Source organism: Chiroxiphia lanceolata, unplaced genomic scaffold (assembly GCF_009829145.1).
Source record: "Chiroxiphia lanceolata isolate bChiLan1 unplaced genomic scaffold, bChiLan1.pri scaffold_73_arrow_ctg1, whole genome shotgun sequence".
NCBI lineage: Eukaryota > Metazoa > Chordata > Aves > Passeriformes > Pipridae > Chiroxiphia > Chiroxiphia lanceolata.
In genome coordinates, this window is record NW_022476534.1 from 17,935 (window position 1) to 44,807 (window position 26,873).

Below are 26,873 nucleotides of genomic sequence, written 5' to 3' on the forward strand. Positions count from 1 at the left end.
GCAGCGGCGCGGGCGGCCCCGTGCGGCCCCTCAGAGCCGGGGCGGCGGCCAAGATGGCGGCGGCGGACGGAGATGACTCGCTGTACCCCATCGCCGTCCTCATCGACGAGCTCCGCAACGAGGACGTGCAGGTACCGCTCCCTGGTATATCCGAGGTCCCTGTAGCGATAGCCGGGGCCCTGTCGCGATATTCGCGGTCCCTCCGCGGCCGCGGGGCCCTCCCGCCGTCGCTCGTCTGAGACGGCCATTCTGATTGGCTACAGAGGCCTCCCCCCCCCAGGCACGGGCCAATGGGGAGCGACGTTACATCTGAGGAACGAGGGGGTGTCTCGCCTTCATGGTGATGGGATGCATGGCGCGCTCTCATTGGGTGCTGGGCCCCTTTAATTGTGTTACGCGCGTTCTGATTGGCCTGGAATCCCCCTCCCCAGCGTGGCGCCCCCTGGCTGCGGGGCAGCGCCTGGTGACCCCGCCTCCGCCCTACGTTGGCAAATGGGAGTGCGAGGCCGAGGCGGCGGCGGCCACCCATTGACTGGCAAGCTGCGTGGGCGGGGTGAAGCGGAGCCAATGGAGGTGCTCCTCTCAGCAGTGGCGCTGTGGGGCCGTGAGACAAGGCTCCTGATTGGCTGGATGGCCTTGGGGATGTTCCCAGTGGGGGGCTTTAATTACCCCTGGAATGTTTTAATTACCCCAGGGGGTGCTTCAGTTACTGCTGAGAGGGTATTTTGACCCCTGGGGAGCCTATAATTACCCGGGGGGGGCAGTTTCCTGACCCTTTTCCCCCCCCCAGCTGCGGCTCAACAGCATCAAGAAGCTCTCGACCATCGCGCTGGCGCTGGGGGTGGAGAGGACCCGCAGTGAGCTCCTGCCCTTCCTCACCGGTACGGGGACCCCCGGGGCTGGGGGGGGGCCAAAAACCCCCCTAAACCGGGCCCAAAGCCCCCCAAACCCAGCATTGGATGGGAGTGGGTGGGACTTGGGCTGACTGACTGTTCAGGAGGCGTGATTGATTAATTGATTGGTTATTGGTTACAGACACAATCTATGATGAGGACGAGGTGCTCTTGGCGCTCGCGGAGCAGCTCGGGACCTTCACTGCCCTCGTGGGGGGACCTGAGTTTGTGCACTGCCTGCTGGTAGGACCCCAAAACCACCCAAAATAACCTCAGAAACACCCCAGACCGCCCCAAAACCACACCTAGAACGCACTCAGTTCATGCACTACCTGCTCTTAGGAAAAACACCCCGAAATACCCCAAAAACACTTGTAGGGTGACACTTGGGACGCTCAGGACCCCAGGGTGGTTTGTGGGGACATTTGGCTCATGGGGTGGTTTGGGTGGCCTTTGGGGACACGAGTGACCCCGGGGTGGTTTGGGTGGACCTTGGGCTCCGTGGGGTGGTTTGGGTGGTCCCTGGGCACGAGGGACCCTGGGGTGGTTTGGGTGCTCCCCAGGGTGGTTTGGGTGGTCCCCAGGCACACGAGGGACCCTGGGGTGGTTTGGGTGGTTCCTGGGCTCCCCAGGGTGGTTCCTGGGCTCCCCGGGCACACGGGACACCCCTCGGTGACGGTCCCACCCCGCTGTGCCCGCAGCCCCCCCTGGAGAGCCTGGCCACGGTGGAGGAGACGGTGGTGCGGGACAAGGCGGTGGAGTCCCTGCGGGCCGTGTCCCACGAGCACTCGCCCCCCGACCTCGAGGGGCACTTCGTGCCGCTGGTGAAGCGCCTGGCGGGGGGCGACTGGTTCACGTCGCGCACCTCGGCCTGCGGCCTCTTCAGCGTCTGCTACCCCCGCGTGTCCAGCCCCGTCAAGGCCGAGCTGCGCCAGTGAGTGCCGGGGCCGACCCCGCCGGCGGTCACTGACCCAACCCTGGGGGTCACCAACCCAACCCTGGGGGTACCAACCCAACCCTGGGGTCACCAACCCAACCCTGGGGGTACCAACCCAACTCTAGGGTCACCAACCCAACCCTGGGGTCACCAACCCAACCCTGGGGGTACCAACCCAACCCTGGGGGTCACCAACCCAACCCTGGGGTCCCCAACCCAACTCTGGGGTCACCGACCCAACCCTGGGGTCACCAACCCAACCCTGGGGGGTACCAACCCAACCCTGGGGTCACCAACCCAACTCTGGGGTCACCAACCCAACCCTGGGGGTACCAACCCAACCCTGGGGTCACCGACCCAACCCGGGGGTACCAACCCAACCCTGGGCTCACCTGGGCACACCTGGGCACACCTGTCCCCCCCTGGCCGCAGGTACTTCCGGAACCTGTGCTCGGACGACACGCCCATGGTGCGCCGCGCCGCCGCCTCCAAGCTGGGCGAGTTCGCCAAGGTACTGGAGCTGGAGCACGTCAAGAGCGAGATCATCCCCATGTTCTCCAACCTGGCCTCCGACGAGCAGGTGGGCACACCTGGGCACACCTGGGGGGCGCTGTGGGTACCTCAGGGACACCTGGGCACACCTGGGGGCACATGTGGGTACCTTAGGCACACCTGGGCACACCTGGGGGCACCTGTGGGTACCTCAGGCACACCTGGGCACACCTGGGGGCACCTGTGGGTACCTCAGGCACACCTGGGCACATCTGGGGGGCGCTGTGGGTACCTCAGGGACACCTGGGTACATCTGGGGGGTGCTGTGGGTACCTCAGGGACACCTGGGCACACCTGGGGGCACCTGTGGGTACCTCAGGCACACCTGGGCACACCTGGGCACACCTGGGGGGCACTGTGGGTACCTCAGGGATACCTGGGCACACCTGGGGGTTGCTGTGGGTACCTCAGGGATACCTGGGCACACCTGGGAGGCACCTGTGGGTACCTGCAAGTACCTGGGGGCAGCTGTGGCCACGTACAGGTACCTGGGGGGGGCAGCTGTGGGCACATACGGGTACCTGGGGGTCACCTGTCCCTCCCCTGCCCCACCTGTCCCCCGTGCCCGCAGGACTCCGTGCGCCTGCTGGCGGTCGAGGCCTGTGTGAGCATCGCGCAGCTGCTGCCGCAGGAGGAGCTGGAGGGGCTGGTGATGCCCACCCTGCGCCAGGCGGCCGAGGACAAGTCCTGGCGCGTGCGGTACATGGTGGCCGACAAATTCACCGAGGTGGGGGCACCCCCGGGGGGGTCTGGGGGGATTTGGGGGGGGTTTGGGGGGATGTTTGTGCAGGGACCCCTCGGGGACCCTCGGGGACACATGGGGACAGTGGCACCGTGTCCCCGCAGCTCCAGCGCGCGGTGGGGCCCGAGATCACCAAGACCGACCTGGTGGGCGCCTTCCAGAGCCTGATGAAGGACTGCGAGGCCGAGGTGCGGGCGGCGGCCTCACACAAGGTCAAAGGTCAGCAGGGACCCCGGCACGGCCCCAAAGCCGTGTGTCACCACCCCAAAATGTCCCCAAATCCATCTGTCACCACCCCCCGTGTCATCAAATCCACCTGTCACCACCCCAAAACGGCCCCAAATCCGTGTGTCGCCATCTCTGAATGTGCCCAAATCCTCATCACACTTCTAAATGTCTCCAAACCCCTCTGATGCCCCCAAAATGTCCCCTCTGTGTCCCCAGAGTTCTGTGAGAACCTGTCCCCAGACTGTCGCGAGGCCGTGATCATGGGCCAGATCCTGCCCTGCATCAAGGTGAGGCACTGGGACACCTGGGACACCTGGGGACACACCTGGGGGCACCTGGGGACACAACTGGGGGCACCTGGGATGCCTGGGGACACACCTGGGGACACTTTATGGCACTTCCTGGTGGCCTCAGGGCCCATGAGGGTGCCCTTGGGTGTCAGTGTGTCCCTACCTGTCCCCCCTGTCCCCCCCTGTCCCACCTGTGCTCACCTGTCCCCCCCATCCCAGGAGCTGGTGTCTGACGCCAACCAGCACGTGAAGTCGGCGCTGGCCTCGGTGATCATGGGGCTGTCCCCGATCCTGGGCAAGGACAACACGGTGGAGCACCTGCTGCCCCTGTTCCTGGCACAGCTCAAGGACGAGGTGACACACCTGGGGACACCTGGGGGACGTGGGGGACATGGGGGACACGGGGGGCACCTGCTACCCCTGTTCCTGGCACAGCTCAAGGACGAGGTGACACACCTGGGAGCACCTGGGGACACCTGGGGGACATGGAGGGCACCTGGGACACATGTGGGGGCACCTGGGCACACCTGAGGGCACCTGGGGACACATGGGGGACATGGGGGGCACCTGCTGCCCCTGTTCCTGCACAGCTCAAGGATGAGGTGACACACCTGGGGGCACCTGGGACTCACCTGGGGAGGTGCCACCCGCTGCCACCTGCTCCCAGTAACCCCCCCCAGTCCCTCCCAGTGCCCCCATGCAGGGGTCCGCCCCTCCCAGAGCCCCCCAGTGACCCCCGGTGTGTCCCAGTGCCCCGAGGTGCGGCTGAACATCATCTCCAACCTGGACTGCGTGAACGAGGTGATCGGGATCCGGCAGCTGTCCCAGTCCCTGCTGCCCGCCATCGTGGAGCTGGCCGAGGACGCCAAGTGGAGGGTGCGCCTGGCCATCATCGAGTACATGCCGCTGCTGGCCGGGCAACTGGTGAGACTGGGAGCACTGGGAGGGACTGGGAACACTGGGAGGGGTGGCCTGGCCATCATCGAGTACATGCCGCTGCTGGCCGGCCAACTGGTGAGACTGGGAGCACTGGGAGGGACTGGGAGGACTGTCATAGTATCATACAGTGGTTTATAGTGGTCTGTACTGGTTCATACTGGTCCATATTGGTCTCTCCCCCCCCCCCAGGGCGTGGAGTTCTTCGATGAGAAGCTGAACTCGCTCTGCATGGCCTGGCTGGTGGATCACGGTACTGGGAGCTACTGGGGGGTTACTGGGGGGTTACTGGGGGCCCTGGTGGGGTTATGGGACCCCCTGGGGGTGGTGTTACTGGCCCGTACTGGTCCTCACTGGTCCATACTGGTCCCGCAGTGTATGCCATCCGTGAGGCCGCCACCAGTAACCTGCGCAAGCTGGTGGAGCGGTTCGGGCACACCTGGGCCCAGGGCACCATCGTGCCCAAGGTGTTGGCCATGGCCGCCGACCCCAACTACCTGCACCGCATGACCACGCTCTTCTGCATCAACGTGAGAGCCTGGGGGGGCACCTGGGGGGGGCTGGGGGGCACCTGGGCACACCTGGGGGGCACCTGGGCACACCTGAGGGGCATTGGGGGGCGTCTGGGGGGGTATGGGGGGCACCTGGGCACACCTGGGGGACACCTGGGCACACCTGAGGGGCATTGGGGGGCATCTGGGGGGGTATGGGGGGCACCTGGGCACACCTGGGGGGGCTGGGGGCACATGAGGGACACCTGGGCACACCTGAGGGGCATTGGGGGGCATCTGGGGGGGGTATGGGGGGCACCTGGGCACACCTGGGGGGGCTGGGGGCACATGAGGGACACCTGGGTACACCTGGGGGGCACCTGGGCACACCTGAGGGGCATTGGGGGGCATCTGGGGGGGTATGGGGGGCACCTGGGCACACCTGGGGGGGCTGGGGACACCTGGGCACACCTGGGGGGCACCTGAGCACACCTGGGGGACACCTGGGCACACCTGAGGGGCATTGGGGGGCATCTGGGGGGTCTGGGGAGCACCTGGGCACACCTGGGCAGGTTGTGTGGGTGGGAGGTGACCACGCAGCAGATGCTGGGGGGGCGGGTTCGGGGCTCTGTGGGCGTGTCCCAGGTGTGTCCCAGGTGTCTCAGGTGTGTCTCACCTGTCCCCCAGGTGCTGTCCGAGGTGTGTGGGCAGGAGGTGACCACGCAGCAGATGCTGCCCACGGTGCTGCGCATGGCGGCCGACGCCGTGGCCAACGTGAGGTTCAACGTGGCCAAGTCGCTGCAGCGCATCGGGCCCATCCTGGACAGCGGGTAAGGGCACCTGGGCACACCTGTGCACACCTGTGTGCACCTATAACACCTGTACACACCTGTACACACGTGTACAGATCACTGCACGCCTGTACACACCAGTACATCGGGCCCATCCTGGACAGCGGGTACCTGGGCACACCTGTACACACCTGTGTGCACCTGTGTGCACCTGTAGCATCTCTGCATGCCTGTACACACCTGTACGTACCTGAACACACCTGTACACACGTGTCCCACCTGTCCCAGGACGCTGCAGACGGAAGTGAAGCCGGTGCTGGAGAAGTTGACGCAGGACCAGGACGTCGACGTCAAGTATTTCGCACAGGAGGCACTGACAGGTGAGGGACACCTGGGGGACACTTGGGGGGACATGAGATACACCTGGGGGGACATGGGACACACCTGGGGGGACTCGGGGGCACATGGGGCACACCTGGGGACACCTGGGGGGACACGGGGTGACTTGGGGACATCAGGGGGACATTGAGGGGGGGCTCTGGGAGGGGCACTGACTGGGGTGGGGACATCAGGGGAGGGTGTGGGGGACACCGTGGGGGGGAACAGGAGAGACCTTGGGGGGGTGTTGGGACATTGGAGGGTGTTGGGACATCGTGGGGGGACACGAGGTGGGCTCTGGTGGCACTTGGGGACACCGAGGTCGCCCTGTGACCTCCCTGTCCCCCCCCCTTCCCTCCCCCAGTGCTGGCCTTGGCCTGACCCCCCCGGGACTCCCCCCGCATGTGACCGGCGCTGTGACCCCCCCCCGGTGTCACCCCCACTCCTTTCGGTGTCCCCTCCCCCCCCCGGGGGTGTCACTGTGTCCCCACCTCCCCTTCCCCCCCTTTCCCAAGCTGTTAATTAATTAATTACTGGTTATTTCGCCGTTAATAAAAACCACAACGAGGGTCTCTTGCAGTTTATTTTTGGGGAGGGACGACAGAAGGGGATATTTGGGGGAGAGAGGACGAAAAATCGCATCAGGTGGTGCGGGGAGCACCCCCCTGGAAAAAAAAGGGGCGCCTGGCCCTTTAAATCCTGTGAGGGTGTGGTTTGTGATGGCCACGCCCCCTCCGCTGGGCGTCAATCATAGGACCACGTCCCCTATCGGCGCACGCGCAGTTCCCCCTCGCGTGGCCACGCCTCCCCGCGCCGGAGCCGGGACCCGGCGAGAGGCGGGAAAAGCTCCGGGACCCCCGTGGGGGAACAGAGACCCCCCGGGACGTTTGGGGACCCCCCCGAGGGGATCCGGGACCCCCCGGGACCTCCCGGGCGCCCCTAGAGCCCCCTCAGACACCCCGCGGGTTCCCGGATGTCGGACTCGGGGCAAAGCCCCGCCCCCGCCGCGCGCAGGCGGTGCTGGAACCGCGAGAAGGAGCCGGAAGGAGGCGGGGCCGAGAGACGGGTGGGCGGGGCTTAGGATGATTGGCAGGTGCAGGGTGGGAGAGGGCGTGGCTTCGCTCTTTGGGCGGGGCCTGTCTTGAGCTTTGTGGGCGGTGTTATAGCGGTGTGGGCGTGGTTAGCTCGCGGTGGGTGTGGCCTGAGCCAAGGGCATGACCCCACTGACCCCGTTTCCCCCCCTCAGGAGGTGGGGGAGGAGCCCCCGGGACCTCCCCAGAAGACCCCGATCATCCTGGCGAAGCCCCCCGGAGAACGGGTGAGCGGGGGGGCACTGGGAGGGACTGGGGGGCACTGGGAGGGACTGGGAGGGCATTATGACCTTATACGGGGGCAATGGGAGGGAACTGGGAAGGACTGGGAGGGAGTTACACGCTCTGATGTCATCATTTTGGGGTGGGTGTGTCCCCAGCAGGCTCCACCCACCCAGAAGGCAGGACCACTGCAGGCCCCGCCCCCTCCTGCACCAGCACCGCCCATCGTGCTGATGAAGGCGCGGGGTGAAGAGGGGCGGGGCCTCCCAGGGGGTGGGGCCTCGCAGGGGGAGGGGCCGGTGCAGCCCCCGCCCCCCGAGAGGGAGGGACCCCGCCCCACCCAGCCCATGTACCAACTGCACGGGAGGGGCCTCCCCCCCCCGGGGGCACCCGACCGTGAGTGGGGGGCTCAAAAGGGGGAGGGGCTAAAGGGGGAGGGGCTAGGGTGTGTAAATGAGGGGGCGGTGTCAACGAGGGAGTGGTTGTGGTATGTAAATGAAGGGGCGGGGTCAGTTGTGGGAGGGGCAATGGTTTGGGGGCAGGGTTAAGGAGTGGGTGGGGCAGGAGGGGAGGAGTTAAAGGTTGTGGGTGTGGCTAAATGTTTTTGGACGTGGCTTGGGGTCCTGGGTGGGGCTAAGGGGGTGGGGCTGGAGGGGCGTGGTTAAAGGTGGTGGGTGTGTCTAGGTGTGGGCGTGGTTTAGAGTTGTGGGTGGAGCCAAGGGAGGGGACTGAGCTCAGGGGGGTTGGACAGAGGGAGGGGGCGGGGTTTAAGGTTTTGGGGGCACAGGTAATGGTGATGGGCGTGGTCATCGCTTGTGGGTGGGGTCAGACTGAAGTGGGCGGGGCTAAAACCTTGGACTGGTACCTGTGGGGAGTTCAGGTAAAGGGAGGGGGAGGGGTTTGGGATTGGGGGTGTGTCCCCCCAAAGGGGGTGTGGCCCCACCTGTCTGGCCCCGCCCCCTCCCAGCGGCCCAGGCCCAGGCCCGGCTGGCGGCGCCTGAGAAGATGAAAACCAGTATCAAACTGGTGGACGAGCAGATGAACTGGTGCGACAGCGCCCTCGAGGTGGGGGGGGACGGGGGGTCCGGGAGCGGGTGGGGAGGGGTGTGGGGGTGTCCCAGACCCCTCCCAGTGACTCCCAGTGCTCCCAGTTCCTCATGGAGCAGACGGACGTGCTTGTAGTCGGGGCCCTGGGGCTGCAGGGGACGGGCAAGTCCACGGTGCTGTCACTGCTGGCCGGGAACCAGCCCGAGGAGGACCCGCGGTACTGAGGGCACTGGGAGGGGCTGGGAGGGGGCTGTGGGCTCCTGGGGGGGCACTGGGATGCACTGGGAGGGGGTTCTGGGCTCCTGGGGGGGCACTGGGATGCACTGGGAGGGGGTTCTGGGCTCCTGGGGGGGCACTGGGAGGGACTGGGAGGGACTGGGAGGGTGTTAGGGGCTCCTGGGGGGGCACTGGGATGCACTGGGAGAGGCTGGGAGGGGGTTCTGGTCTTCTGGGGGGGCACTGGGATGCACTGGGAGGGGGTTCTGGGTTCCTGAGGGGGCACTGGGGTGCACTGGGAGGGGCTGGGAGGGGGTTCTGGGTTCCTGTGGTGCACTGGGAGGGGCTGGGAGGGGGTTCTGGGTTCCTGTGGTGCACTGGGAGGGGCTGGGAGGGGGTTCTGGGTTCCTGTGGTGCACTGGGATGCACTGGGAGGGGCTGGGATGCACTGGGAGAGGCTGGGAGGGGGTTCTGGGCTTCTGGGAGGGCACTGGGATGCACTGGGATGCACTGGGATGCACTGGGAGGGGGTTCTGGGTTCCTGTGGTGCACTGGGATGCACTGGGAGGGGCTGGGATGCACTGGGAGGGGGTTCTGTGTTCCTGGGGGGGCACTGGGATGCACTGGGATGCACTGGGAGGGGGTTCTGGGCTCCTGGGGGGGCACTGGGATGCACTGGGATGCACTGGGAGGGTCTCACTGGTTTCCCCCCAGGTCGTTCGTGTTCCGGCCGCAGCCCCCCGAGCTGCGGGAACGGGGCGGGGCCCAGACCGGGGGCATCGACCTGTTCGTCACCCAGGAGCGGGTGCTGTTCCTGGACACCCAGGTAATTAGCGCTAATTAACAGTATTTTCTACCGATTACTGTAATTACCCCAATTATTGCAATTGCCCATTTACCATAATTACCCCCCATTACCGTAATTCCCCCAGTTCACTCCCCTCTTTTCCCCTTGCCCCTCATTACCATATGGGAGGGCGTGGTCTCTCCCACTGACCCCACCCCTCTTGGCCCCGCCCCCAGCCCATCCTTAGCCCTGCCCACCTGGACCACCTGATCAATAATGACCGGAAGTTGCCCCCGGAGTTCGCGCTGCCCCACGCGTACGTGGAGACACAGGTGAGGGGGCGGGGCCACGGGGGTGGGAGGGGCCCGGCATGCTAATGAGGGACAGGTATGCTAATTGTGCTCATGAATATTCACCAGTCGCTACAGATCGCTGCCTTCCTGTTCACCGTGTGCCACGTGGTGCTGCTGGTGCAGGACTGGTTCACCGACCTGGGGCTCTACAGGTGGGGCCCCAAACCCCACCCCAAACCCCCCCAGAACTCCCCTCAAACCTGCCCTAAGGCCTGACCGAGAACTGTCCCCAGACTGTCCCCAAACGCCCCCAAACTGCCCCGTTTGCCCCCAGGTTCCTGCAAACGGCCGAGATGGTGAAGCCCCCGACGCCCTCCCCGAGCCATGACTCGAGCGGGGCCGGGGCCGAGGAGCCCTCGGAGTATTACCCACACCTGGGTGAGTCCCACGGATCTGCCCCACGGATCTGCCCCATGGATCCCAGCCCCATGGATCCCAGCCCCATGGATCCTGCCCTATGAATCCTGCCCCAGAGATCTGCCCCATGGACCCTGCCCTATGGATCCTGCCCCAGAGATCCTGCCCCACAGATCTGCCCCATGGACCCTGCCCCATGGACCCTGCCCCATGGATCCTGCCCCACAGATCCCGGGCCCACAGCCACCCCTAAACCCCCTCCCCAGCCCCATAACCCCCAATTCCAGCCCCATTTTTCCCAAATTCCCCCCCTCCTCCCTATTTTTTGCCCCATAACCCCTGTTTTTTGCCCCAGTGTTTGTGCAGACTCGGGCCCCCCCCGACTGTTTCTCCCCCCGCCGGCTGGGGCAGATGCAGCAAGTTTTGGGGCGACTCATGGCCCACTCACGGCTCAAGTACCGGGGTAGGGGGGATTTGGGGGTCCTAGGGTGGTCGGGGGGGGTTGGAGGGGCTTTGGAGGGTTTTGAGGGGTCCTGTGGGGGCTTTTTGCAGGGGTTTGGGGGTCCTTGGGGATTTTTGAGGGTCCCAGGGGGACTCTTGGGGTCCCTGGGGTGTTTCTGGAGGGATTTTGGAGGTTTTTGGGGTCCCTGAGGTGGTTTTGGGGGGTTTGGGGGTCTCTGAGGTGGTTTTTTGGGGGGTTTGGGGTCCCCCAGGGTCCCTGTCGATGCGGGAGCTGCTCCCGGGGGGTTTGGGGGCCCCCCCAGGCCCCCCCGAGGCCGAGGTGAACCTGTTCCTGCTGCCCCCTCTGGAGGACGAGGGCGACGACCCCCCCCCGCGGGCAGGTACGGACCAGTATGGGCCAGTATGGGCCAGTACGGACCAGAGATCCCCCCAGACCCCTTGCAGTCCCTCCCAGTAACCCCAGCGTGTCCCCCCAGGCGGAGGGGGGGCCCTGTTCCCGGCCCTGCCCCCGTTCCGGGGCCGGGGGGGACTCGGGGGGCTCCTGGCCCGGCTCCGGGGGAGAGTCCTGGCGGCGGCGCGGTCCCAGTTATCCCACAGCCTGCTCACCGAGCGCAACTGGTCAGACTGGGGGGCTGGGGGGGTTTGGGAAGGACTGGGAGAGGGCTGGGGGCACTGGGAGGGGATTGGGGGCACTGGAAGGGGATTGGGGAGGACTGGGAGGGACTGGGAAGGGGTTTGGGAAGGACTGGGAGAGGGCTGGGGGCACTGGGAGGGGACTGGGAGGGGTTTGGGGAGACACTGGGAGATACTGGGAGATACTGGAACGGAGGTTTGGGAGGCACTGGGATGAACTGAGAGGGACTGGGAGGGGGATTGAGGCAACTGGGACTGGGAAGGCGTGTCTGACCAGTGCTGGTCTGTACTGGTCCGTACTGGTCCGTACCTGTGCAGGTTCCACTACGCTGCCCGGATCTGGGACGGGGTGAAGAAATCGTCAGCCCTGGCCGAGTATGGGCGGTTACTGGGCTGAACTGGGATGGACTGGCATGGAGTGGGAGGGGGGTCAGGGCATCAATAAACCCCCTGGAAACCCCCGAAATGCCTCGTTTGCATCTTAATTAATTAACGCTCGACCCTTAATTACCCCAACCCCTTTTTTATCCCTTAATTACTTCCCCGGTCGTCCCTCCTCCCCTTTCCCCTCACAGCTTCGCCCCTCAACAAAGGGCGCGAAAAAAAGAGCGGGAAACCCCCCCGCCCTTGGAGGACCCGTGTGGCCGGGGGGTCCTCCAGCGCATGCGCAGTAACCACGATACGGTGCCGCTACCATAGAGTGGGGGGGCGGCGGCGCAGAGCGGCTCCATGAGGGAACCTTGAGGCGGTTTCCGGTGAATGGCGGCGAAGGGGGCGATGCCCGAAATCCCCTTCACGAGGGTCGTGTCCGTGTCCAGCGAGGACCCGGTGGGGCCTGGGGGGCTTTGGGGGGCCGGGGAGGCTCTGGGGGTCCCGCGCTGACCCTCTCCGCGTGTCCCCGCAGCGGCACCCGGCGCAGAACCTGCTGGACCCCGACGGCGGGGGGAAATGGAGGGGGGCGGCGGCCGGGGAGAAACAGCTCAGCGTGGTGCTGGAGGTGACTGGGGGCACTGGGGTGACTGGGAGATACTGGGAGGGACTGAGAAGCAGCTCAGCGTGGTGCTGGGGGGGACTGGGGGTCTCCCAGGGGTCTCACCGTGGTCTCTCCCTCAGCTCGGGGGGTCCCGTCCCATCAACTCCCTGCACATCGGGAATGACGGAGCCGCTTTCGTGGAAGTGCTCGGGGGGTCCTCGGCCGGGGGGGACTTCCAGGTGAGTCCTGAGTCCGTCCTGACCCTCACCTGGGGCTCCTGAGCCTCACCTGTAACCCCTGACCCTTCCCTGCCCTCCCCTGTCTCACCTGTGCAGATGCTGCTCCCCTCCTCAGCCCTGATGTCTCCCCTGTCCCTGTCTCACCTGTGCAGGTGCTGCTCCCCTCCTCAGCCCTGATGTCCCCCAGCGAGAGCCGGGCGGGGACGGGGCCCAGGCGGGTTCGGCTCTTCGGGCCCGAGCACCTGGTGGGGGCCAAACACACCTGGGACCGGCTGAAGGTGGTGCTGAGCCAGCCCTACTGCCAGGTGAGACACCCCTGGGGGGTGAGACACACCCGGGGGGGGGTAAAACACACCTGGGGGGTCAAACTCACCTGTGTCCCCCCCCAGAGCCGCCCCTTCGGTCTCTCCTTCATCCGGGTTTTCGCGGCTCCCGAGGAAAACGAGACCCCACCTGAGACACCTGTGAGTGAACCCAAAGTGACCCCCCAAAATTCCCAGGTCCAGGGGTGATTCTGGGGATCTGTGGTGGAGTATGGGCGGTCTGGGGGGGAATTTTGGGGGTCTGGGTGTGATTTTGGGGTCCCAACCCCCGCTGTGCCCCCCCAGGTTCGGCGCTTGGGCCCCTTCGTGCTGCGGGGGGAGGGGGCAGGGAGCCCCCCCCGCCGCCCCCCCGGGGCCCTGTTCTACCAGCGCCCCTCCCCCAGCACAGGTAACCCCCCCCGTATCCCCCAAACCCCCCTGGGACCCCCCAGGACCCCTCTGACCCCTCTCCTGCCCCCCCAGACCCCCCAAAGGACCCCCCAAAGGACCCCCCCGGCCCCAGTTACGCCGTCGCTGCCCTCCAGGTAAGGACCCCACCCCAAAAAAAACCCCCTGAGGGGACCCCCAAACTCAGGGGGGGCTGAAAACCCCCCAGCCCCACCCTAGGACCCCCATATCCCCCCTGAGGGAACCCTCAAACTCAGGAGTCCCCCCAACTTTTAAATCTCCTTCCAGGCCAGCGCAGGCTCCACCCCCAAGGTAAGGACCCCGCCCAAAACCCCCCCAAGGGGACCCCCAAACTCGGGGGGGGCTGAAAACCCCCCCAGACCCACTCTGGGACCCCCATAAACCTCTCTGGGCCCCCCAAACACAGGGGGGACTCTCCAGTTCTTCCAAAATCTCCCTCCAGGCCAGCGCAGGCTCCACCCCCAAGGTAAGACCCCCCACCCCTGAGAAAACCCCCCTGAGGGGACCCCCGAACTCAGGGGTTCCCCAACTCCTCCTAAACATCCTTCCAGGCTGGTGCAGGCTCCGCCCCCAAGGTAAGGACCCCCACCCCCAAAAAAACCCCCTGAGGGGACCCCCAAACTCAGGGGGGGCTGAAACCCCTCCCTGGGACCCCCCAAATTCATTCTGGGCCCCCCAACTCCTCCTAAACATCCTTCCAGGCCGGTACAGGCTCCTCCCCCAAGGTAAGGACCCCCCAAAACCCCCCCGAGGGGACCCCCAAATACAGGGGGACCCCCAGCCCCCACAGGACCCCCCTAAGCCCCATGGGGACCCCCTTGAGCCCTCCCTGGGACCCCCCAAATTTATTCTGGGGCCCCCAACTCCTCCTAAACATCCTTCCAGGCTGGTGCAGGCTCCTCCCCCAAGGTAAGGACCCCCCAAAACCCCCCCGAGGGGACCCCCAAATACAGGGGGACCCCCAAACTCCCCAAGCCCCCCCTAACCCCCCTTTCTCTCCCGCAGCCCCCCAAGCGCCGCCCCCCTCCCAGCACCAACGGCACCACCCCCCCCAAGCAGCCCAAGCCCCCCCGGTCCCCCCGGGCCTCGGGGACCCCCCGAGCCCCCCCCGGGCCCCCCCAGAGCCCCGGGGGTCCGGTGCTGGGGGGGGTGGTGCTGGTGCTGAGCGGGTTCCAGAACCCCCTGCGGGGGCAGATCCGCGCGGCCGCCGTGGCCTTGGGGGCCCAGTACCGGCCCGACTGGACCCCCGACAGCACCCACCTGGTGTAAGGGACCCCCCTGTGCCCCCTGAGCCCCCCAGGTGACCCCCCAGGTGACCCCCCTGACCCCTCCCCTCCCCACAGGTGCGCCTTCCCCAGGACCCCCAAGGCCGCCCGGGCCCGGCAGCTCGGGGGGGTCGTGGTGGGGCCCGACTGGGTCTGGGACTGCCAGAGGGAGCAGAGGAGACTGCCCTGCGGCCCGTAAGGGACACCTGGGGACACCTGGGGACACCTGGGGACAGGGGCACACCTGGGGGGACACGCCTGTACCAGGGGACACACCTGGGGGCACACCTGTATAGGGGGGGACATACCTGGGGGACACACCTGTACCATGGGACACACCTGGGGGACACACCTGGGGACAGGGGCACACCTGTATGAGGGGACACACACCTGTATGGGGGGGACACACCTGGGGACAGGGACACACCTGGGGGACACACCTGTATGGGGGGGACACACCTGGGGGCAGGGACACACCTGTACCTGGGGGGACACACCAAGAGGGACACACCTGTACCTAGGGGGACACGCCCATTGGGAGGACACACCCACGATGGGCGTGGTCTCCCTGCCCCTCCCTCCTCAGGTACCTCCTGGACGGCTCCGCCTCCTCGGGCAGTGAGGAGGAGGAGAAGGAGGAGCCTGAGGACACCCCGCCCCCTCCACAGCCCCGCCCATCCCCCAACGCAAAAAAAGGGGCGGGGCCACCTCCTGCCCCTCCACCACCTGCCACAGCCCCAGCCACGCCCCCTGAGTCAGGTGACAGCGACAGCCAATCGGAGGAGTGAGTTTATTGGGGGTGGGGAAGGGGTGGGGTCAAAATGGCCACGCCCCCCTGATCCCTCCCCCACCCCAGGGACGACCCCTACGGAGGCTCCACCGAGGAGAACAGCGAGGAGGGGGAGGGGGCCGAGGAGACCATCCCCCCCCTGCCTGGTGGGTGCCCCGCCCCCCGCCCCTCCCACACCCCCAGGACTCCCCAGTTTCTGACCCTGCCCCTCCCCCCACAGACTTTTTTGAGGACAAAACTTTCTTCCTGCACGGGGACTTCCCGGAGGGGGAGGGACGGCGGCTGAGACGGCTCGTCATCGCCTTCGGGGGGTCAGGCTGGGGGCACTGGGGGGACTGGGGGGGTTTGGGGGGCACTGGGGGGGTTTGGGGGGCACTGGGAGGTGCTGGAAGGGTTTGGGGGGCACTGAGGGGGAATTGGGGGAAATTGGGAGGGTCTGTTAGAGTGATACTGGTTTGTAGTGATGGGGAAGGTTTAAAGGGGTCTCTGTGGGTCAGTACTGGTCCGTACTGGTCCCTACTGGTCCGCACTGCTCCACACAGCACCCTGTCCCCCTCCCTGGACGACTCAGTGACCCACGTGGTGACTGCCCAGGACTGGGACCCCGCCCTCGAGGAGGTGGGTCCTGGGGGGACCTTGGGGTGGGCGGGACTTTTGAGGAGGTGGGTGTGGCCACTGGGTGGGGGTGGAGCCTTCCCTTGGCTCCACCCCTCTGAACCCCTGGCCCTGCTCCCAGGCACTGGAGCTCCGCCCCTCGCTGACCTTCGTGCGTCCCCATTGGCTGGAGCTGTGCGGGGAGCGGCAGCGCCCCCTGCCGGCCGCACCCTTCGCTGTTGGACCCCGTGCGTGATGTCATCTGGGTGATGTCATCACAGCCCCTGCCCCACTTCCCAACCTTCTCCCGCCCCACCCCGAGGGGAATTAAAGTGGTTTTGGGTAAAAAAACCTGGTGGTGTGTCGTCAGTGGGGGTGGCTTATGTGGGACACGCCTCCCCGAAGAAGCAGGCCCCACTAATTTCAGGTGTTGCCCCTTTAAGGAGGGCCCCACTACATGTATTGCCCCTTTTACAGAGGACCCCACTGACATCGCCCCTTTAAACGTTGTCCCATTAGGAACCATTGCCGTTTTAAGGCCGTTACCCCTTTAATGACGACCCCTCTCCGGAGCCGTTGCCCCTTTAAGTGCCGTCCCCGCTTTAGGCCCCGCCCCTCCCGGCTCTTAAAGCGGTCACTTCCCACGGGTGGGCCCCACCAGCCGCCATGTTGCTTCGGAGGGTCCCCGCCGCCGCTGTCGGGATAGGCCGCGGGCTCGCGACAGGGCCCCGACAGGGGCGGCAGCTGCTGATGCGGCAGGTGGGGGGCAGGGGGATTTGAGGGAGGGGAAGACTCTGAAATGAGGGAGAACGGGGGGGCGAGTGTCACTGGGCCCGTTGGGGTCAAGGGTCAAGGAAGGGGCAAAGGTTACAGGGGGCAGGTGGATACCCTGGGGGGGTTTAGGGGAGATCTGAGGGCTTTCGGGGGGGGTCTTGGGGAGTTTTGGGATGTCTGATACTCTGGGGGGGGCTTTGAGGGATTTGAGGGTTTCAGGGGGGGGCTTGGAGGTTCTGAGGGATTTGGGGTGATCCGTTTCTGGGCACAGCTGTTCGAGTCCTCCTCCTGCACCTACACCTACGTCCTGGCCGACGGGGCCTCGGGCGACACCGTGATCATCGACCCCGTGCTGGAAACGGTGCCCCGGGACCTGCAGCTGCTGCGGGAGCTGCGGCTCAACCTGCGCTACGCAGGTACGGGGACACGCCCACGGGGACACACCCGGGGACACACCGGGGGATGCGCCCATTGCAGCACACCCACGGGGACACGCCCACGGGGACATGTCCACAGGGACACGCCCATGGGGACATGCCCAGGGACACACCCATGGAGACACACCCATGGGGACACACCCATGGGGACATACCCATAAAGCCACGCCCGTGTCCCCCCCAGTGAACACCCACTGCCACGCCGACCACGTGACGGGCTCGGGGTCCCTGGTCCGGGCCCTCGGCGGCCGCAGCGTCATCTCCAGGGCCAGCGGGGCCAGGGCCGACCTGCTGCTCAGCGACGGCGACCGCATCACCTTCGGGGACTTTGTGAGACCGGGGGGGCACAGGGGAGGGGGCAGTGTCACCCACTGGGGACGGGGGCACCCACTGGGGGGGTCACAGGGTTGTCTCCAGGGCCAGCGGGGCCAGGGTGGACCTGCTGCTCAATGAGGGGGGATTTTGGGGTCCCTGGGGCGGGTTTTGGGGTCCCAGGGGAATTTGAGGGTCCCCCCGATGGGATATTTTGGCCCCCCAGGCCCTGCGGGTGGTCGCCACCCCCGGCCACACCCCCGGCTGTGTCACCCTGGTGCTGGACGATGACTCGATGGCCTTCACGGGGGACGCGCTGCTGGTGCGGGGCTGCGGCAGGACCGACTTCCAGGGGGGTCCGAGCTGGGACCGGGGAAGGGGAGGGGATGGGAGGGACTGGGAGGGGATTGGGAGGGGATGGGAGGGACTGGGAGGGGACTGGGAGGGACTGGGAGGGGATTGGGAGGGACTGGGAGGGGACTGGGAGGGGATGGGAGGGACTGGGAGGGGATTGGGAGGGACTGGGAGGGGACTGGGAGGGGATGGGAGGGATTGGGAGGGACTGGGAGGGGACTGGGAGGGACTGGGAGGGGATTGGGAGGGGATGGGAGGGACTGGGAGGGGATTGAGGGAGCGCTGGGAGGGGATAGGAAAGGCACTGGTGTGTACTGGGGATGGTGCTTGGAGGGACTGGGATGTACCCATTACCATGGTGATAGTGGGAGGGGTGATGCCCTGCCCCGTTGCCATGGTGACAGTTGCCCCCCGCTCCCTGGCGCCCCCCGCAGGCTGCCCCCGCACCCTGCACCGCTCGGTGCACGAGAGGATCTTCACCCTCCCCGAGAGCTGCCGCATCTACCCCGGGCACGACTACAGGGGTGGGGGCACCGGGGGGGCTTTTCGTGGCTGAGGGGGTGTTTGGGGGGTGTTAGGGGTGTTGGGAGGGTCTTTAAGGGGTTGGGAGCACTGGGGGGTGGTTTGGGGGGGGTATTTGGGGGGCACGTTGGGGGGTCAGGGTATTTTGGGGGGACTTTAAGGGACTGGGGAACACTTTCGGGGCTGTTTTGTGGTCTGGGGGGCGGTTTGGGGGGATTTGGGGGGTCTTTAAGGCCCTAGGGGGGCACTGGAAGGGTGGGGGATGGTCTTTAAGGGCTCATGGTGTGGGTGGGGGGCACTGGGGGGTCACTTATGGGTCTGGGGGGTCCCGGTGGGGGTCAGGGGGGTCCTGACCCCCCTCTCCACCATCCCCCCCCCAAGGCCACACGATGTCCACGGTGGGGGAGGAGCGGCGGCTCAACCCCCGCCTGACGCTGAGCCCCGACGAGTTCGTGACACTGATGGAGGGGCTGAACCTGCCCCGGCCCCGCCTCATCGGTGAGACACCCCCAGGGAAACCCTGGGACCCCCCTGGGACCCCCCAGGACCCCCTGGGAACCCCCCTAACCCTTGTGACCCCCCGTGACCTTGCGTAACCCCCTCAAGCCCCAGGACCCCCGGACCCTTGGGACCCCCCGTGATCCCCCCCGACCCCTGGGACCCCCCGGGACCCCCCATAACCCCCCCGGGACCCCCCATAACCCCCCCGGGACCCCCCATAACCCCCTTTCCCCCCCAGACGTGGCCGTTCCCGCCAATCTCCGCTGCGGGATCCAGGACGAGCCTTAGCCCCGCCCCCTTTTGGCCTGGCCACACCCACCAGGACAAAGCCACACTCCTTGGACGGAACCACGCCCCTCGAAAGAAGCCCCGCCTCTCGTGGCTGGACCACACCCATCTCCAGATGTGACCACGCCTCCTCAGAGCCGGCCCCACCCCTTCAATGGCCACACCCCTTTCCCCCAAATAAAGGCGTTGATCCAGAACAAGGTCGTGGGGGGATCTGGGGGGGCCCCAAAGTGGGGGATTTGGGGTCTCTGTAGCCCCGAAATGTGGATCTGGGAGGTCTGAGACCAGCACGAGGCTGTTGGGGGCGGGGTGGGCTGGGGGAGGGGCGGGGCTCCCCTCTGGGAAAAGGGGGCGTGTCCGGTTCCCACGGGAAGGCCTCTCCCAAAAATTTCAGGTGCAGCCGAACCGGCCTGTCCAGGTGCGGCCCCTCCCCGTGTGATGTCACGGCGAGGCCACGCCCACCCTGCCCCTCCCCCACCTGCAGTCGCGCGATCGCAGCCGGGGGGAGGTGGGGGAGGGGGAGCTCCGACCTCTGACCCCCCCAGACGGTGACCTTTGACCCCCCTCCCGCCATGGTGCAGCACGGGGCGGGAGAGACCCCCCCGGACCCCCCCGGGCGGGGAGAGGAGGATGGCGGGGTGAGACTGGGGGCACTGGGATGTACTGGGAGGGACTGGGAGGTACTGGGATGTACTGGGAGGGACTGGGAAGGAACCGGGGGGGAGGGGGGGCCACTGGGAGGGCACTTAGGGGGGACTGGGTTATACTGGGAGGGTTTGGGTTATGCTGGGAGGGCACTGGGGGGCACAGCGAGGCCTTGGGGGGGCACTGGGCTGTGCTGGGAGGGACTGGGATATACTGGGAGGGGAGCGACGGGCAACTGGTGTGTACCAGTTTATACTGGGGGGCCACTTGGGGCCAGAACTGGCTGTTGGGGGGCACTGGGAGGGCTTGACGAGGGACTGGGATGTACTGGGAGGGACTGGGCCAACAGTGGGATGTACTGGGATAAACTGGGAGGGGTGTGGGGGGAATTGGGATGTACTGGGAGGGGGCACTGGGGCGTTACTGGTCTGAACTGGGAATGACCCCCCAGGTCCTGGACGCGACGCGGGGGCTACAGGGGCTGAACCTGCAGGTACGCCCCTCCCCCACCCCCACCCACGGCCCCTCCCCCACCCTCCCCCCGCCCCTCCCCCACGCAACCGGTCCAACCAGGGGTGGACCCGAAACCCCTCCCGGGGCCCCTCCCCCACCCTGGGCTGTATGCCGGGGGGGGGTGGGGGGAGGGGCGGGGTGGGGGAGGGGCTGTGCTGACCCTCCCCCCCCTTCTCCCCCCTCCCCCCACAGGATGAGGAAGGAAAAGGGGGCGGGACCCCCAAAACGGGGGAGCTGGGGGCGGCGATGACGTCATCAGGGACCGCCGTGACGTCAGAGACCATGACGTCAGAGACCGCCGTGACTCCGGGGGGGCAGGTGGGACCCCCCAGCCCCCCCCCCACCTTTCCGTGCGGGACACTGGGGGGGGTCTGGGGGATTTTGGGGGGTTTGTGGGAGGATCTGGGGGGGTCCCAGCCCAGCTCGGGGGGGTTTGGGGTCTCCCAGGGGTCTCACCAACCCCCCGGGGGGTTTTGGGGCCTCTCAGAGGTTTGGGGGTATTTGGGGGTTGGTTTTGGGGGTCTCACACCCCCGGGTGGGTTTTCACCCCCCCCCAGTTGATGTTCTCCCACTGCACCGACCGGCGCTGGATCCTCCTGGGACCCCCCTGCGACCCCCCCCGGGTGCTCGCCCTGCGCAGCTCCGTCCAGGTGGGACCCCCAGAGACCCCCAGGACCCCCAAAATGACACCCAGACATCCCTAGAGACCCCCTGGGACCCCCCCAGAACATCCAGAGACCCCCAGGGACCCCCAGACACCCCCCTGGGTGCTCATCCTGCGCAGCTCCATCCAGGTGGGACCCCCCAGGGACCCTCCCTGAACACCCAGAGACCCCCAGAGACCCCCGGGGACCTCTCTTGAACACCCAGAGACCCCCAGAACACCCAGAGACCCCTGAAATGACCCTCAGGGATCCCCCCCAAACACCCAGAGACCCCCAGAGACCCCCAAGGACCCCGCCCGAACACTCAGAGACTTCAAGGGACCCCCAGAGACCCCAACTGACCCCTGAGTGACCCCAAGAGACACACCCCCCCCCCCGAAATGCCCCCACGTGCCCCTGTGACCCCTCTGGGACGCCCAAGTCATCTCTGGATGCCCCCCAAGTGCCCCCCCCGGGACCCCAAAGTGCCCTCACCCCCCCCGTCCCCAGAGACCACCCCCCCCAGATGCCCCCCAGGTGTTCCCCTGACCCCTCTGACCCCCCCTGACCCCCCCTGACCCCCCCTGGCCCCCCCAGGGTGCCATCGGGCTGCAAAGGGCCGACAGCCTCCCCCGGCGGCGGGGGGGGGACCGGGGGGGAGCCCCCCAAACCCCCCGGCCCCGATCCCACCATGGCCACGGTGAGTGAGGGGGGGCACCCCCTTTTTTTTTAGGGTCGGGGGGACTTGGGAGTGATGGGGAGGGGGGCCGGGGGGTCTGGGGGGGCACTTGGGGGTCCCCAGGAGGGAGCTGGGGGGGCTCTGGGGGCTCGCAGGGGGGCACTTGGGTGTCTGGGGGGGATTGAGGGAGTCGGGGGGGGTCCTGGGGGTGCTTGGGAGGTTTTGGGGGGGTCCTTGGGGGGGTCTCCGGTGCTGATTTGCCCCCCCAGGAACGCTGGCGCTGCACCTGGACCCCGAGTCCTACAGGTGAGACCCCTCCAGTTGCCCCCCAACTGCCCCCCTCCCCATAACTGCCCCCACTCCATAACTGCCCCCCAACTGCCCCCCTCCCCATAACTGCCCCCACCTCATAACTGCCCCCCAACTGCCCCTCTCCCCATAACTGCCCCCCACCCCATAACTACTCCTCGACTATCCCCCTCCCCATAACTGCCCCCCAACTGCCACCCTCCCCATAACTACCCCCCACCCCATAACTACCCCAGCCCCCCCGCCTGAGCCCCCTAAGTGCCCTTCCTGCCCCTCAGGTGACCCCTCAGCCCCCCTCAATGCCCATCCCCCATGTCCCCTGTCCTTCAGCTGCCCCCCTTGCCCCAGGGGGTCCCCATGAGCCCCCAAAGTGCCCCTCTTCCCCCGGGTTGCCCCTCCAGGTCCTCCCCCCTCCTTCCAAGTGCCCCCCCATCCCCATGTCCCCCCTGACCCCCGTTTCCTGACCCCCGTCCCCCCAGCGCGTGCCTGCGCCTGGCGGAGCTGGAGCGGAGGGTCCGCGAGGCCTTGGCCGAGCGCGAGCGGCTCCTGCGGGCCCGGGTAGGTGTGGCCTGGGGGTGGGTGTGGCCTCTGGAGGGGTGTGGCCTGGGTGGGTGTGGTATTGGGTGTGGCCCGTGGGCGTGGCCTCGTGGTGGGCAGGATGCGGAGGCGCGGTGGGGGGTGTGGCTGCAGGGAAGGGGGCGGGGCTAAAGGGGTCATGGGTGGGGCTTGTGGTGGTTGTGGGTGTGGTCTTAGAGGGCGTGGTCTGAAGTGGGCAGCATGGTTTGGGTGGGTGTGGTGGCAGGGAAAGGGGCCTGGCCTTCAAGGAAGAGGCGTGGCCTGGGAAAGAGGGTGGAGGGGGTCTTGGGGGTGTGGCCTGTGGAGGGGATGGGGTTTGTATACTTTGGGTGGGGCATGTCCTGGGATGGGCGTGGCCTGGCTGTGTGGTTGGAGAGCTGATGGGAAAGGCGTGATCTTAAGAAGGGGTGTGGCCTTAGGAAGGGGTGTGGTCGGGTGGGTGGGGTTTGGAAGGGTGTGTCTTTCTCACACCTCCCCCTCCCCCCTCAGGAGGCCCGAAGAGCTGCCAAAGCCCCGCCCACCCCGACTGAGGCCCCACCCACCCCGACTGAGGCCCCACCCACCCCAACCGAGGCTCCACCTCCTCCAAAATCCGTCACGCCACCTCCAGCCCCAGCCACGCCCCCTCCTGAGGTGACGCCCACTGGGTTTGGGGGAATTTGGGGGGTTTGGGGGGCTTGGGGGGGGCACCTTGGGGCGCTTGGGGATGTTTGGGAGGCTCAGAGGGGGATTCCTGGGGAGCTCTCAGGGGTCTGGGAGGGATTTTGGGGTGCAGCCCATGGGTCTGGGGACCTGCGGGGTCTCGAGGGGGTTTGGGGACCCCTGGGGTGGGTTTCTGGGGCTGGAGGAGCGAGGTTGGGGGTCCCCTGACCAGTCTGGGGGGGGGGGGGGGTGGGCTGGGGGTGGTGGGTGGAGTTTCAGGGAGGTCTTTGGAGGCCTGAGGGGGCGGGGCTGGGTGGGGTTCAGGGTCTCTGACCCCCATTTTGGGGTCCCTGACCCCCCTGGTTTTTTGCGGTGCAGCCGGACCTGCTCTGTGCCCTGCGGGCCCGGGGGCACCGGCCCGAGGCTGTTGGGGGGCTGTGGGTGCTGGGGGGGTCCCTGAGGGGGCCCCTCACCAAGATGGGGGGACGCATCAAGACCTGGAGGCGCCGCTGGTTCCACCTCGACCCCCACAGGAGGGTCCTGGCCTATTACGGGGGTACGGGGGGGGATTTTGGGGGGTGCGGGGCTCTGGGGACATCGGGGAGGGGTCTTGGGCGGGTTTGAGGGGGTCGTGGGGTGGCTGGGGGGCATTTGAGGGGGTCTGGGGGAAGCCAGAGGGGGCTACGGGTGGGTTTGGGGGCCATAGGGGGTTCAGGGGGGGGTTGGGGGGTTAAGGGGTGCTGTGGGGGCTCTCTATGTGTTTTAGGGGGCCATGGGTGTCTGTAGGGGTCTGGGGGGGGGTTATGGAGGGCTCTGGGGGGTCTATTGGGGTTTGGGGGGATTCTGGGGGGCCGAGGGGTCTCTGTGTGTTTCGGGCTCCCCCCTGACCCCCCCCGTGTCCCCCCCAGACCAGGCGCAGACGAAGCTCAAGGGGGTCATTTACTTCCAGGCCATCGAGGAGGTTTGGTACGACCCCGGCAGAGTGGCCGGAAAGGTGCGGGAAGGGGGGGGCTGTGGGGCTGGGGGGCACCTATGGGACCCACTGACGGGGTTCTGTGGGACTGAGGGGTCTCTATGGGGTTGGGGGGTCCCTATGGGGCAGAGGCACCTATAGGACCCACCCAGGGGGTTCTAAGGGGCTGGGGGCACTTGTAGGGCCTGCTCAGGGGGTGGTCTCTGGGTCTGACCCCCAAAATGTCCCCTCCCCTTCCCCCAGAGCCCAAACCCCCGCCTGACCTTCTGCCTCAAGACCTACGAGCGGCTCTTCTGGCTCGTGGCTCCCTCGGCCGAAGCCCTTCGGATCTGGATGGACGCTGTGCTCACCCTCACCCGCGGAGGGGGGGCCTTCTGAGCCCCCCCAGAGCCTCCCCAGAATCCCCCCGAAATCCCCCCAAAATCCCCCAAACCAACATCCCCCCCAAACCCAACTGGGAGTGATGGGTGGCCCTTTTTCCCCTCTCCTATTTCCCACCCTCTTTCCCCTCATGTTTCCCACCCTTCCCCCCCCCCCCCGATGAACCACGTGGGAGCCCTGACCCTTACTGGGAGCACTGGGAGCACTGGGAAGCCCCCATTTCACCCCTCGGATCCCACCCGGCACCGGGGAGGGGCCGCTGTATTTATTGAAGCTTTTTTTGGGACAAAACTCCTGTTCCTGGTTGTCCTTGGGGGATGGCACCAAACCACAATGTCCCCCCACATTCCCACGTCCCCCCCAACCCCCTGAGCCCCCCCCCTGCCCACCCGAGTCCCTCCTCCCGCCCCCAGACCCCCGCGGGACCCCCCGAAACCACGCGAGGCCTGTAGAAAAGGGGGTTTTATTGCCACCACGGGCGGGGGGGGGTAATAAATAGGGGTTCGGGGGGTGCCCCGGTGCCGGGGGGTCCCGGGGGGGCTCAGGTGCGGCAGCAGAAGCCGCAGCCGCGGTTCCCGCAGCAGTTGCAGCAGAAGGAGCAGAGCGGGAAGTGGGAGCTGTGCCGGCGGCGGCGGCTTGGGGGGGGCTGGGGGGGGAAAAAGGGGGGGTCAGAGGGGCTGAGGGACCCCCAGGAACCCCCTCGGGGGCACTGGGAACCCCCCGGAGCCCGGGGAACCCCCCCCTCCCCCAAAAACCCCTGTGGGAAGGGGCCCTCCCCTGTGGGACCCCGGGAACCTGGAATGTCCCCAAATCCCAGTGTGGGTCCCCCCGGGTGTCCCCAAATCCCAGGTGAGGGTCCCCCCCCGGACTCACCTGCCCGTCGCCCTCCTGGTTTTGGGGTGACACCTCCAGCAGAGCCTGGGGGGGGTTGGGAGGGGGGTGACTCAGGTGTGAGACCCCCCCCAACACTTGGGACTTCGGCTCCAGCGACGACTCGGGGGGCACCCGGGCCTGGGGGGCGGAGGGCAGTGATGTTCCAGGCACCTGAACACCCCAGAAACACCCGGGACCCCCCAGAAACGCACCTGGGACCCTCCAAAAACACCCGAGTCCCCCCCCAAGAAACACCTGAGTACCTCAAAACACCTGTGACCCTCCAAAAACACCTGAGTTCCCCCAGAACACTTGGGACCCTCCAAAAACACCTGAGTCCCCCCAAAGCACTTGGGACACCCCAAAAACCCCCCCATCCCCAAGTAACCCCCTCCCCATCCCCCAGGGACCCCCCCATCCCCCAGGGACCCCCCCCCCCGCCCCTCACCGCCGCCTCGGTGCCCGCGAGCAGGAGGAAGAGGAGGAGGAAGAGGAAGAGCCCGAGGACCCTGCGCGGCTCCATCGCTGCCCTGGGGGGGTCGCGGCCTCTCTCGCCCCCATTTATCCTCCCCCCGACCCCCCCCCCCCCAACCCCACCCAGCCCCTCCCCACTTCCCTTCTTGGAAGAACCCGCCCCTTCCCCCCCACCCCCTCCCACCGTTCCCGGGCCGTGACCCCGCTTTGGGTGGAAAAACGCCAAGTTTGGGGTTTCGGGAGATGTTTCCAGGCAGGCGGGGGGGAGGGGGGGGGAGGCCCAGGGGTCCGGGACCCTCCCCCCTCCCCCCCCCCCAAGGAGTGAGGAGGGGACACCCAGGGGGGCGTCCGGGGGGGTCGAAATGTCCGTGACCCCCCAGGAGCGACCCGGGTGTTGGGGGGGGACACTCAGGTGGTTTTGGGGGGGAATCAGGTGGTTTGGGGGGGGGTCACACAGGTATTTGGGGGGGACACTCAGGTATTTTGGGGGGGGAACACACTCAGGTATTTGGGGGGGACACTCCGGAGTCGGGGAGATGCTCAGATGTGTCCGGGGGGGGTCCAAGTGTGGCCGGGGGGGGCTCAGGTGTCCAGGACCCCCCTAGAAGGGACCTGGGTGTGGGAGGGGACACTCAGGTATTTTGGGGGGGGTCACTCTGGAGCCGGGGGAATGCCCAGGTGTGTCCCGGGGGGGCTCAGGTGTGCAGGACCCCCCCAGAAGGAGCTCAGGTGCCCGGGGGGGACACTCAGGTATTTTGGGGGGGACATTCTGGTATTTGGGGGGGGACACTCGGGTGTCCAGGGGGTCACTCAGCTATTGGGGGGGGGGTCACTCGAATGTCCGGACCCTCCTGTCCCCCCCCCGCCCCTCCCCCGGGCCCTGAGTGCCCCTGACCATGTTTGTTGTCCCCTCCCGAGGTCACCCCCGGGTCAGACCGAGCGGCGCCAGCGCGGGGACACGGGGACAGCGCCGGGGAC

General features: G+C 67.0%; 6 protein-coding genes across 11 annotated transcripts; 5 read left to right on the plus strand and 1 right to left on the minus strand.

Moving 5' to 3' along the window:
• The first annotated feature begins 3 nt into the window (after positions 1-3).
• PPP2R1A (protein phosphatase 2 scaffold subunit Aalpha) lies at positions 4-6,810 on the plus strand. Of its 2 annotated transcripts, XM_032677628.1 has the most exons (15): positions 4-131; positions 791-881; positions 1,036-1,136; positions 1,595-1,827; positions 2,263-2,410; positions 2,954-3,109; positions 3,229-3,343; positions 3,569-3,639; positions 3,862-3,996; positions 4,393-4,566; positions 4,771-4,831; positions 4,954-5,108; positions 5,757-5,899; positions 6,149-6,240; positions 6,603-6,796. In XM_032677628.1, exons 1-15 carry the CDS (start codon positions 54-56, stop codon positions 6,617-6,619), a joined length of 1,770 nt encoding a protein of 589 aa, XP_032533519.1. In that variant the 5' UTR covers positions 4-53; the 3' UTR covers positions 6,620-6,796. The 2 variants fall into 2 exon arrangements, with proteins under 2 accessions (XP_032533519.1, XP_032533518.1); XM_032677627.1 differs by having other exon boundaries at positions 2,263-3,109; positions 6,603-6,810.
• Positions 6,811-7,041: 231 nt separating this feature from the next.
• SMG9 (SMG9 nonsense mediated mRNA decay factor) lies at positions 7,042-11,868 on the plus strand. 2 transcript variants are annotated; one of them, XM_032677629.1, is made up of 13 exons: positions 7,042-7,304; positions 7,485-7,556; positions 7,710-7,947; positions 8,519-8,616; positions 8,703-8,815; positions 9,529-9,640; positions 9,838-9,933; positions 10,021-10,106; positions 10,229-10,332; positions 10,667-10,774; positions 11,025-11,153; positions 11,250-11,391; positions 11,725-11,868. In XM_032677629.1, exons 1-13 carry the CDS (start codon positions 7,212-7,214, stop codon positions 11,801-11,803), a joined length of 1,470 nt encoding a protein of 489 aa, XP_032533520.1. In that variant the 5' UTR covers positions 7,042-7,211; the 3' UTR covers positions 11,804-11,868. The 2 variants fall into 2 exon arrangements, with proteins under 2 accessions (XP_032533520.1, XP_032533521.1); XM_032677630.1 differs by having other exon boundaries at positions 7,713-7,947.
• A 253-nt stretch (positions 11,869-12,121) lies between these two features.
• XRCC1 (X-ray repair cross complementing 1) lies at positions 12,122-16,343 on the plus strand. The gene is made up of 19 exons (XM_032677634.1): positions 12,122-12,234; positions 12,311-12,403; positions 12,520-12,618; positions 12,771-12,923; positions 13,008-13,082; positions 13,227-13,329; positions 13,404-13,465; positions 13,617-13,640; positions 13,756-13,815; positions 13,901-13,924; positions 14,051-14,074; positions 14,235-14,258; positions 14,355-14,614; positions 14,693-14,809; positions 15,201-15,398; positions 15,471-15,550; positions 15,625-15,715; positions 15,947-16,022; positions 16,141-16,343. The coding sequence occupies exons 1-19, from the start codon at positions 12,166-12,168 to the stop codon at positions 16,252-16,254; spliced, it is 1,746 nt and encodes a 581-aa protein (XP_032533525.1). The 5' UTR covers positions 12,122-12,165; the 3' UTR covers positions 16,255-16,343.
• A 280-nt stretch (positions 16,344-16,623) lies between these two features.
• On the plus strand, positions 16,624-19,383 carry ETHE1 (ETHE1 persulfide dioxygenase). Of its 3 annotated transcripts, none has more exons than XR_004355004.1 (7): positions 16,624-16,757; positions 17,044-17,188; positions 17,394-17,539; positions 17,748-17,843; positions 18,280-18,399; positions 18,779-18,895; positions 19,137-19,383. XR_004355004.1 is itself a non-coding variant. In XM_032677633.1 (7 exons), the coding sequence occupies exons 1-7, from the start codon at positions 16,665-16,667 to the stop codon at positions 19,184-19,186; spliced, it is 771 nt and encodes a 256-aa protein (XP_032533524.1). In that variant the 5' UTR covers positions 16,624-16,664; the 3' UTR covers positions 19,187-19,383. The 3 variants fall into 3 exon arrangements, 1 of the variants encoding a protein (XP_032533524.1); XR_004355005.1 differs by having other exon boundaries at positions 18,310-18,399; XM_032677633.1 differs by having other exon boundaries at positions 17,748-17,877; positions 18,310-18,399.
• A 205-nt stretch (positions 19,384-19,588) lies between these two features.
• Positions 19,589-24,589, plus strand: PHLDB3 (pleckstrin homology like domain family B member 3). The gene is made up of 11 exons (XM_032677635.1): positions 19,589-19,824; positions 20,283-20,324; positions 20,537-20,662; positions 20,902-20,994; positions 21,586-21,688; positions 21,937-21,973; positions 22,456-22,534; positions 23,042-23,185; positions 23,573-23,750; positions 24,103-24,188; positions 24,411-24,589. Exons 1-11 carry the CDS (start codon positions 19,759-19,761, stop codon positions 24,543-24,545), a joined length of 1,089 nt encoding a protein of 362 aa, XP_032533526.1. The 5' UTR covers positions 19,589-19,758; the 3' UTR covers positions 24,546-24,589.
• A 387-nt stretch (positions 24,590-24,976) lies between these two features.
• Positions 24,977-25,992, minus strand: HAMP (hepcidin antimicrobial peptide). 2 transcript variants are annotated; one of them, XM_032677646.1, is made up of 3 exons: positions 25,876-25,992; positions 25,422-25,559; positions 24,977-25,194 (listed from the first exon to the last, which is right to left on the minus strand). In XM_032677646.1, exons 1-3 carry the CDS (start codon positions 25,942-25,944, stop codon positions 25,090-25,092), a joined length of 312 nt encoding a protein of 103 aa, XP_032533537.1. In that variant the 5' UTR covers positions 25,945-25,992; the 3' UTR covers positions 24,977-25,089. The 2 variants fall into 2 exon arrangements, with proteins under 2 accessions (XP_032533537.1, XP_032533536.1); XM_032677645.1 differs by having other exon boundaries at positions 24,980-25,194; positions 25,870-25,991.
• Between the last annotated feature and the right edge of the window lie 881 nt (positions 25,993-26,873).

Excerpts from the sequence above, each read along its gene's own strand:
- PPP2R1A (XM_032677627.1), top strand. The coding sequence starts at position 54 with ATGGCGGCGGCGGACGGAGATGACTCGCTGTACCCCATCGCCGTCCTC. Across the intron at positions 1,137-1,594 it reads AGTTTGTGCACTGCCTGCTG|CCCCCCCTGGAGAGCCTGGC; the intron begins GTAGGACCCCAA and ends CTGTGCCCGCAG. Across the intron at positions 3,640-3,861 it reads AGATCCTGCCCTGCATCAAG|GAGCTGGTGTCTGACGCCAA; the intron begins GTGAGGCACTGG and ends CCCCCATCCCAG.
- SMG9 (XM_032677629.1), top strand. The coding sequence starts at position 7,212 with ATGTCGGACTCGGGGCAAAGCCCCGCCCCCGCCGCGCGCAGGCGGTGC. Across the intron at positions 7,305-7,484 it reads GAGGCGGGGCCGAGAGACGG|GAGGTGGGGGAGGAGCCCCC; the intron begins GTGGGCGGGGCT and ends TCCCCCCCTCAG. Across the intron at positions 7,948-8,518 it reads CCCCCCGGGGGCACCCGACC|CGGCCCAGGCCCAGGCCCGG; the intron begins GTGAGTGGGGGG and ends GCCCCCTCCCAG.
- XRCC1 (XM_032677634.1), top strand. The coding sequence starts at position 12,166 with ATGGCGGCGAAGGGGGCGATGCCCGAAATCCCCTTCACGAGGGTCGTG. Across the intron at positions 13,330-13,403 it reads GCGCCCCTCCCCCAGCACAG|ACCCCCCAAAGGACCCCCCA; the intron begins GTAACCCCCCCC and ends CTGCCCCCCCAG. Across the intron at positions 13,925-14,050 it reads GTGCAGGCTCCGCCCCCAAG|GCCGGTACAGGCTCCTCCCC; the intron begins GTAAGGACCCCC and ends ACATCCTTCCAG.
- ETHE1 (XM_032677633.1), top strand. The coding sequence starts at position 16,665 with ATGTTGCTTCGGAGGGTCCCCGCCGCCGCTGTCGGGATAGGCCGCGGG. Across the intron at positions 17,878-18,309 it reads CAGGACCGACTTCCAGGGGG|GCTGCCCCCGCACCCTGCAC; the intron begins GTCCGAGCTGGG and ends CGCCCCCCGCAG. Across the intron at positions 18,896-19,136 it reads GCCCCGGCCCCGCCTCATCG|ACGTGGCCGTTCCCGCCAAT; the intron begins GTGAGACACCCC and ends TTTCCCCCCCAG.
- PHLDB3 (XM_032677635.1), top strand. The coding sequence starts at position 19,759 with ATGGTGCAGCACGGGGCGGGAGAGACCCCCCCGGACCCCCCCGGGCGG. Across the intron at positions 20,325-20,536 it reads TACAGGGGCTGAACCTGCAG|GATGAGGAAGGAAAAGGGGG; the intron begins GTACGCCCCTCC and ends CTCCCCCCACAG. Across the intron at positions 21,974-22,455 it reads CTGGACCCCGAGTCCTACAG|CGCGTGCCTGCGCCTGGCGG; the intron begins GTGAGACCCCTC and ends CCGTCCCCCCAG.
- HAMP (XM_032677645.1), bottom strand. The coding sequence starts at position 25,944 with ATGGAGCCGCGCAGGGTCCTCGGGCTCTTCCTCTTCCTCCTCCTCTTC. Across the intron at positions 25,560-25,869 it reads TCGCGGGCACCGAGGCGGCG|GCCCGGGTGCCCCCCGAGTC; the intron begins GTGAGGGGCGGG and ends TCCGCCCCCCAG. Across the intron at positions 25,195-25,421 it reads ACCAGGAGGGCGACGGGCAG|CCCCCCCCAAGCCGCCGCCG; the intron begins GTGAGTCCGGGG and ends TTCCCCCCCCAG.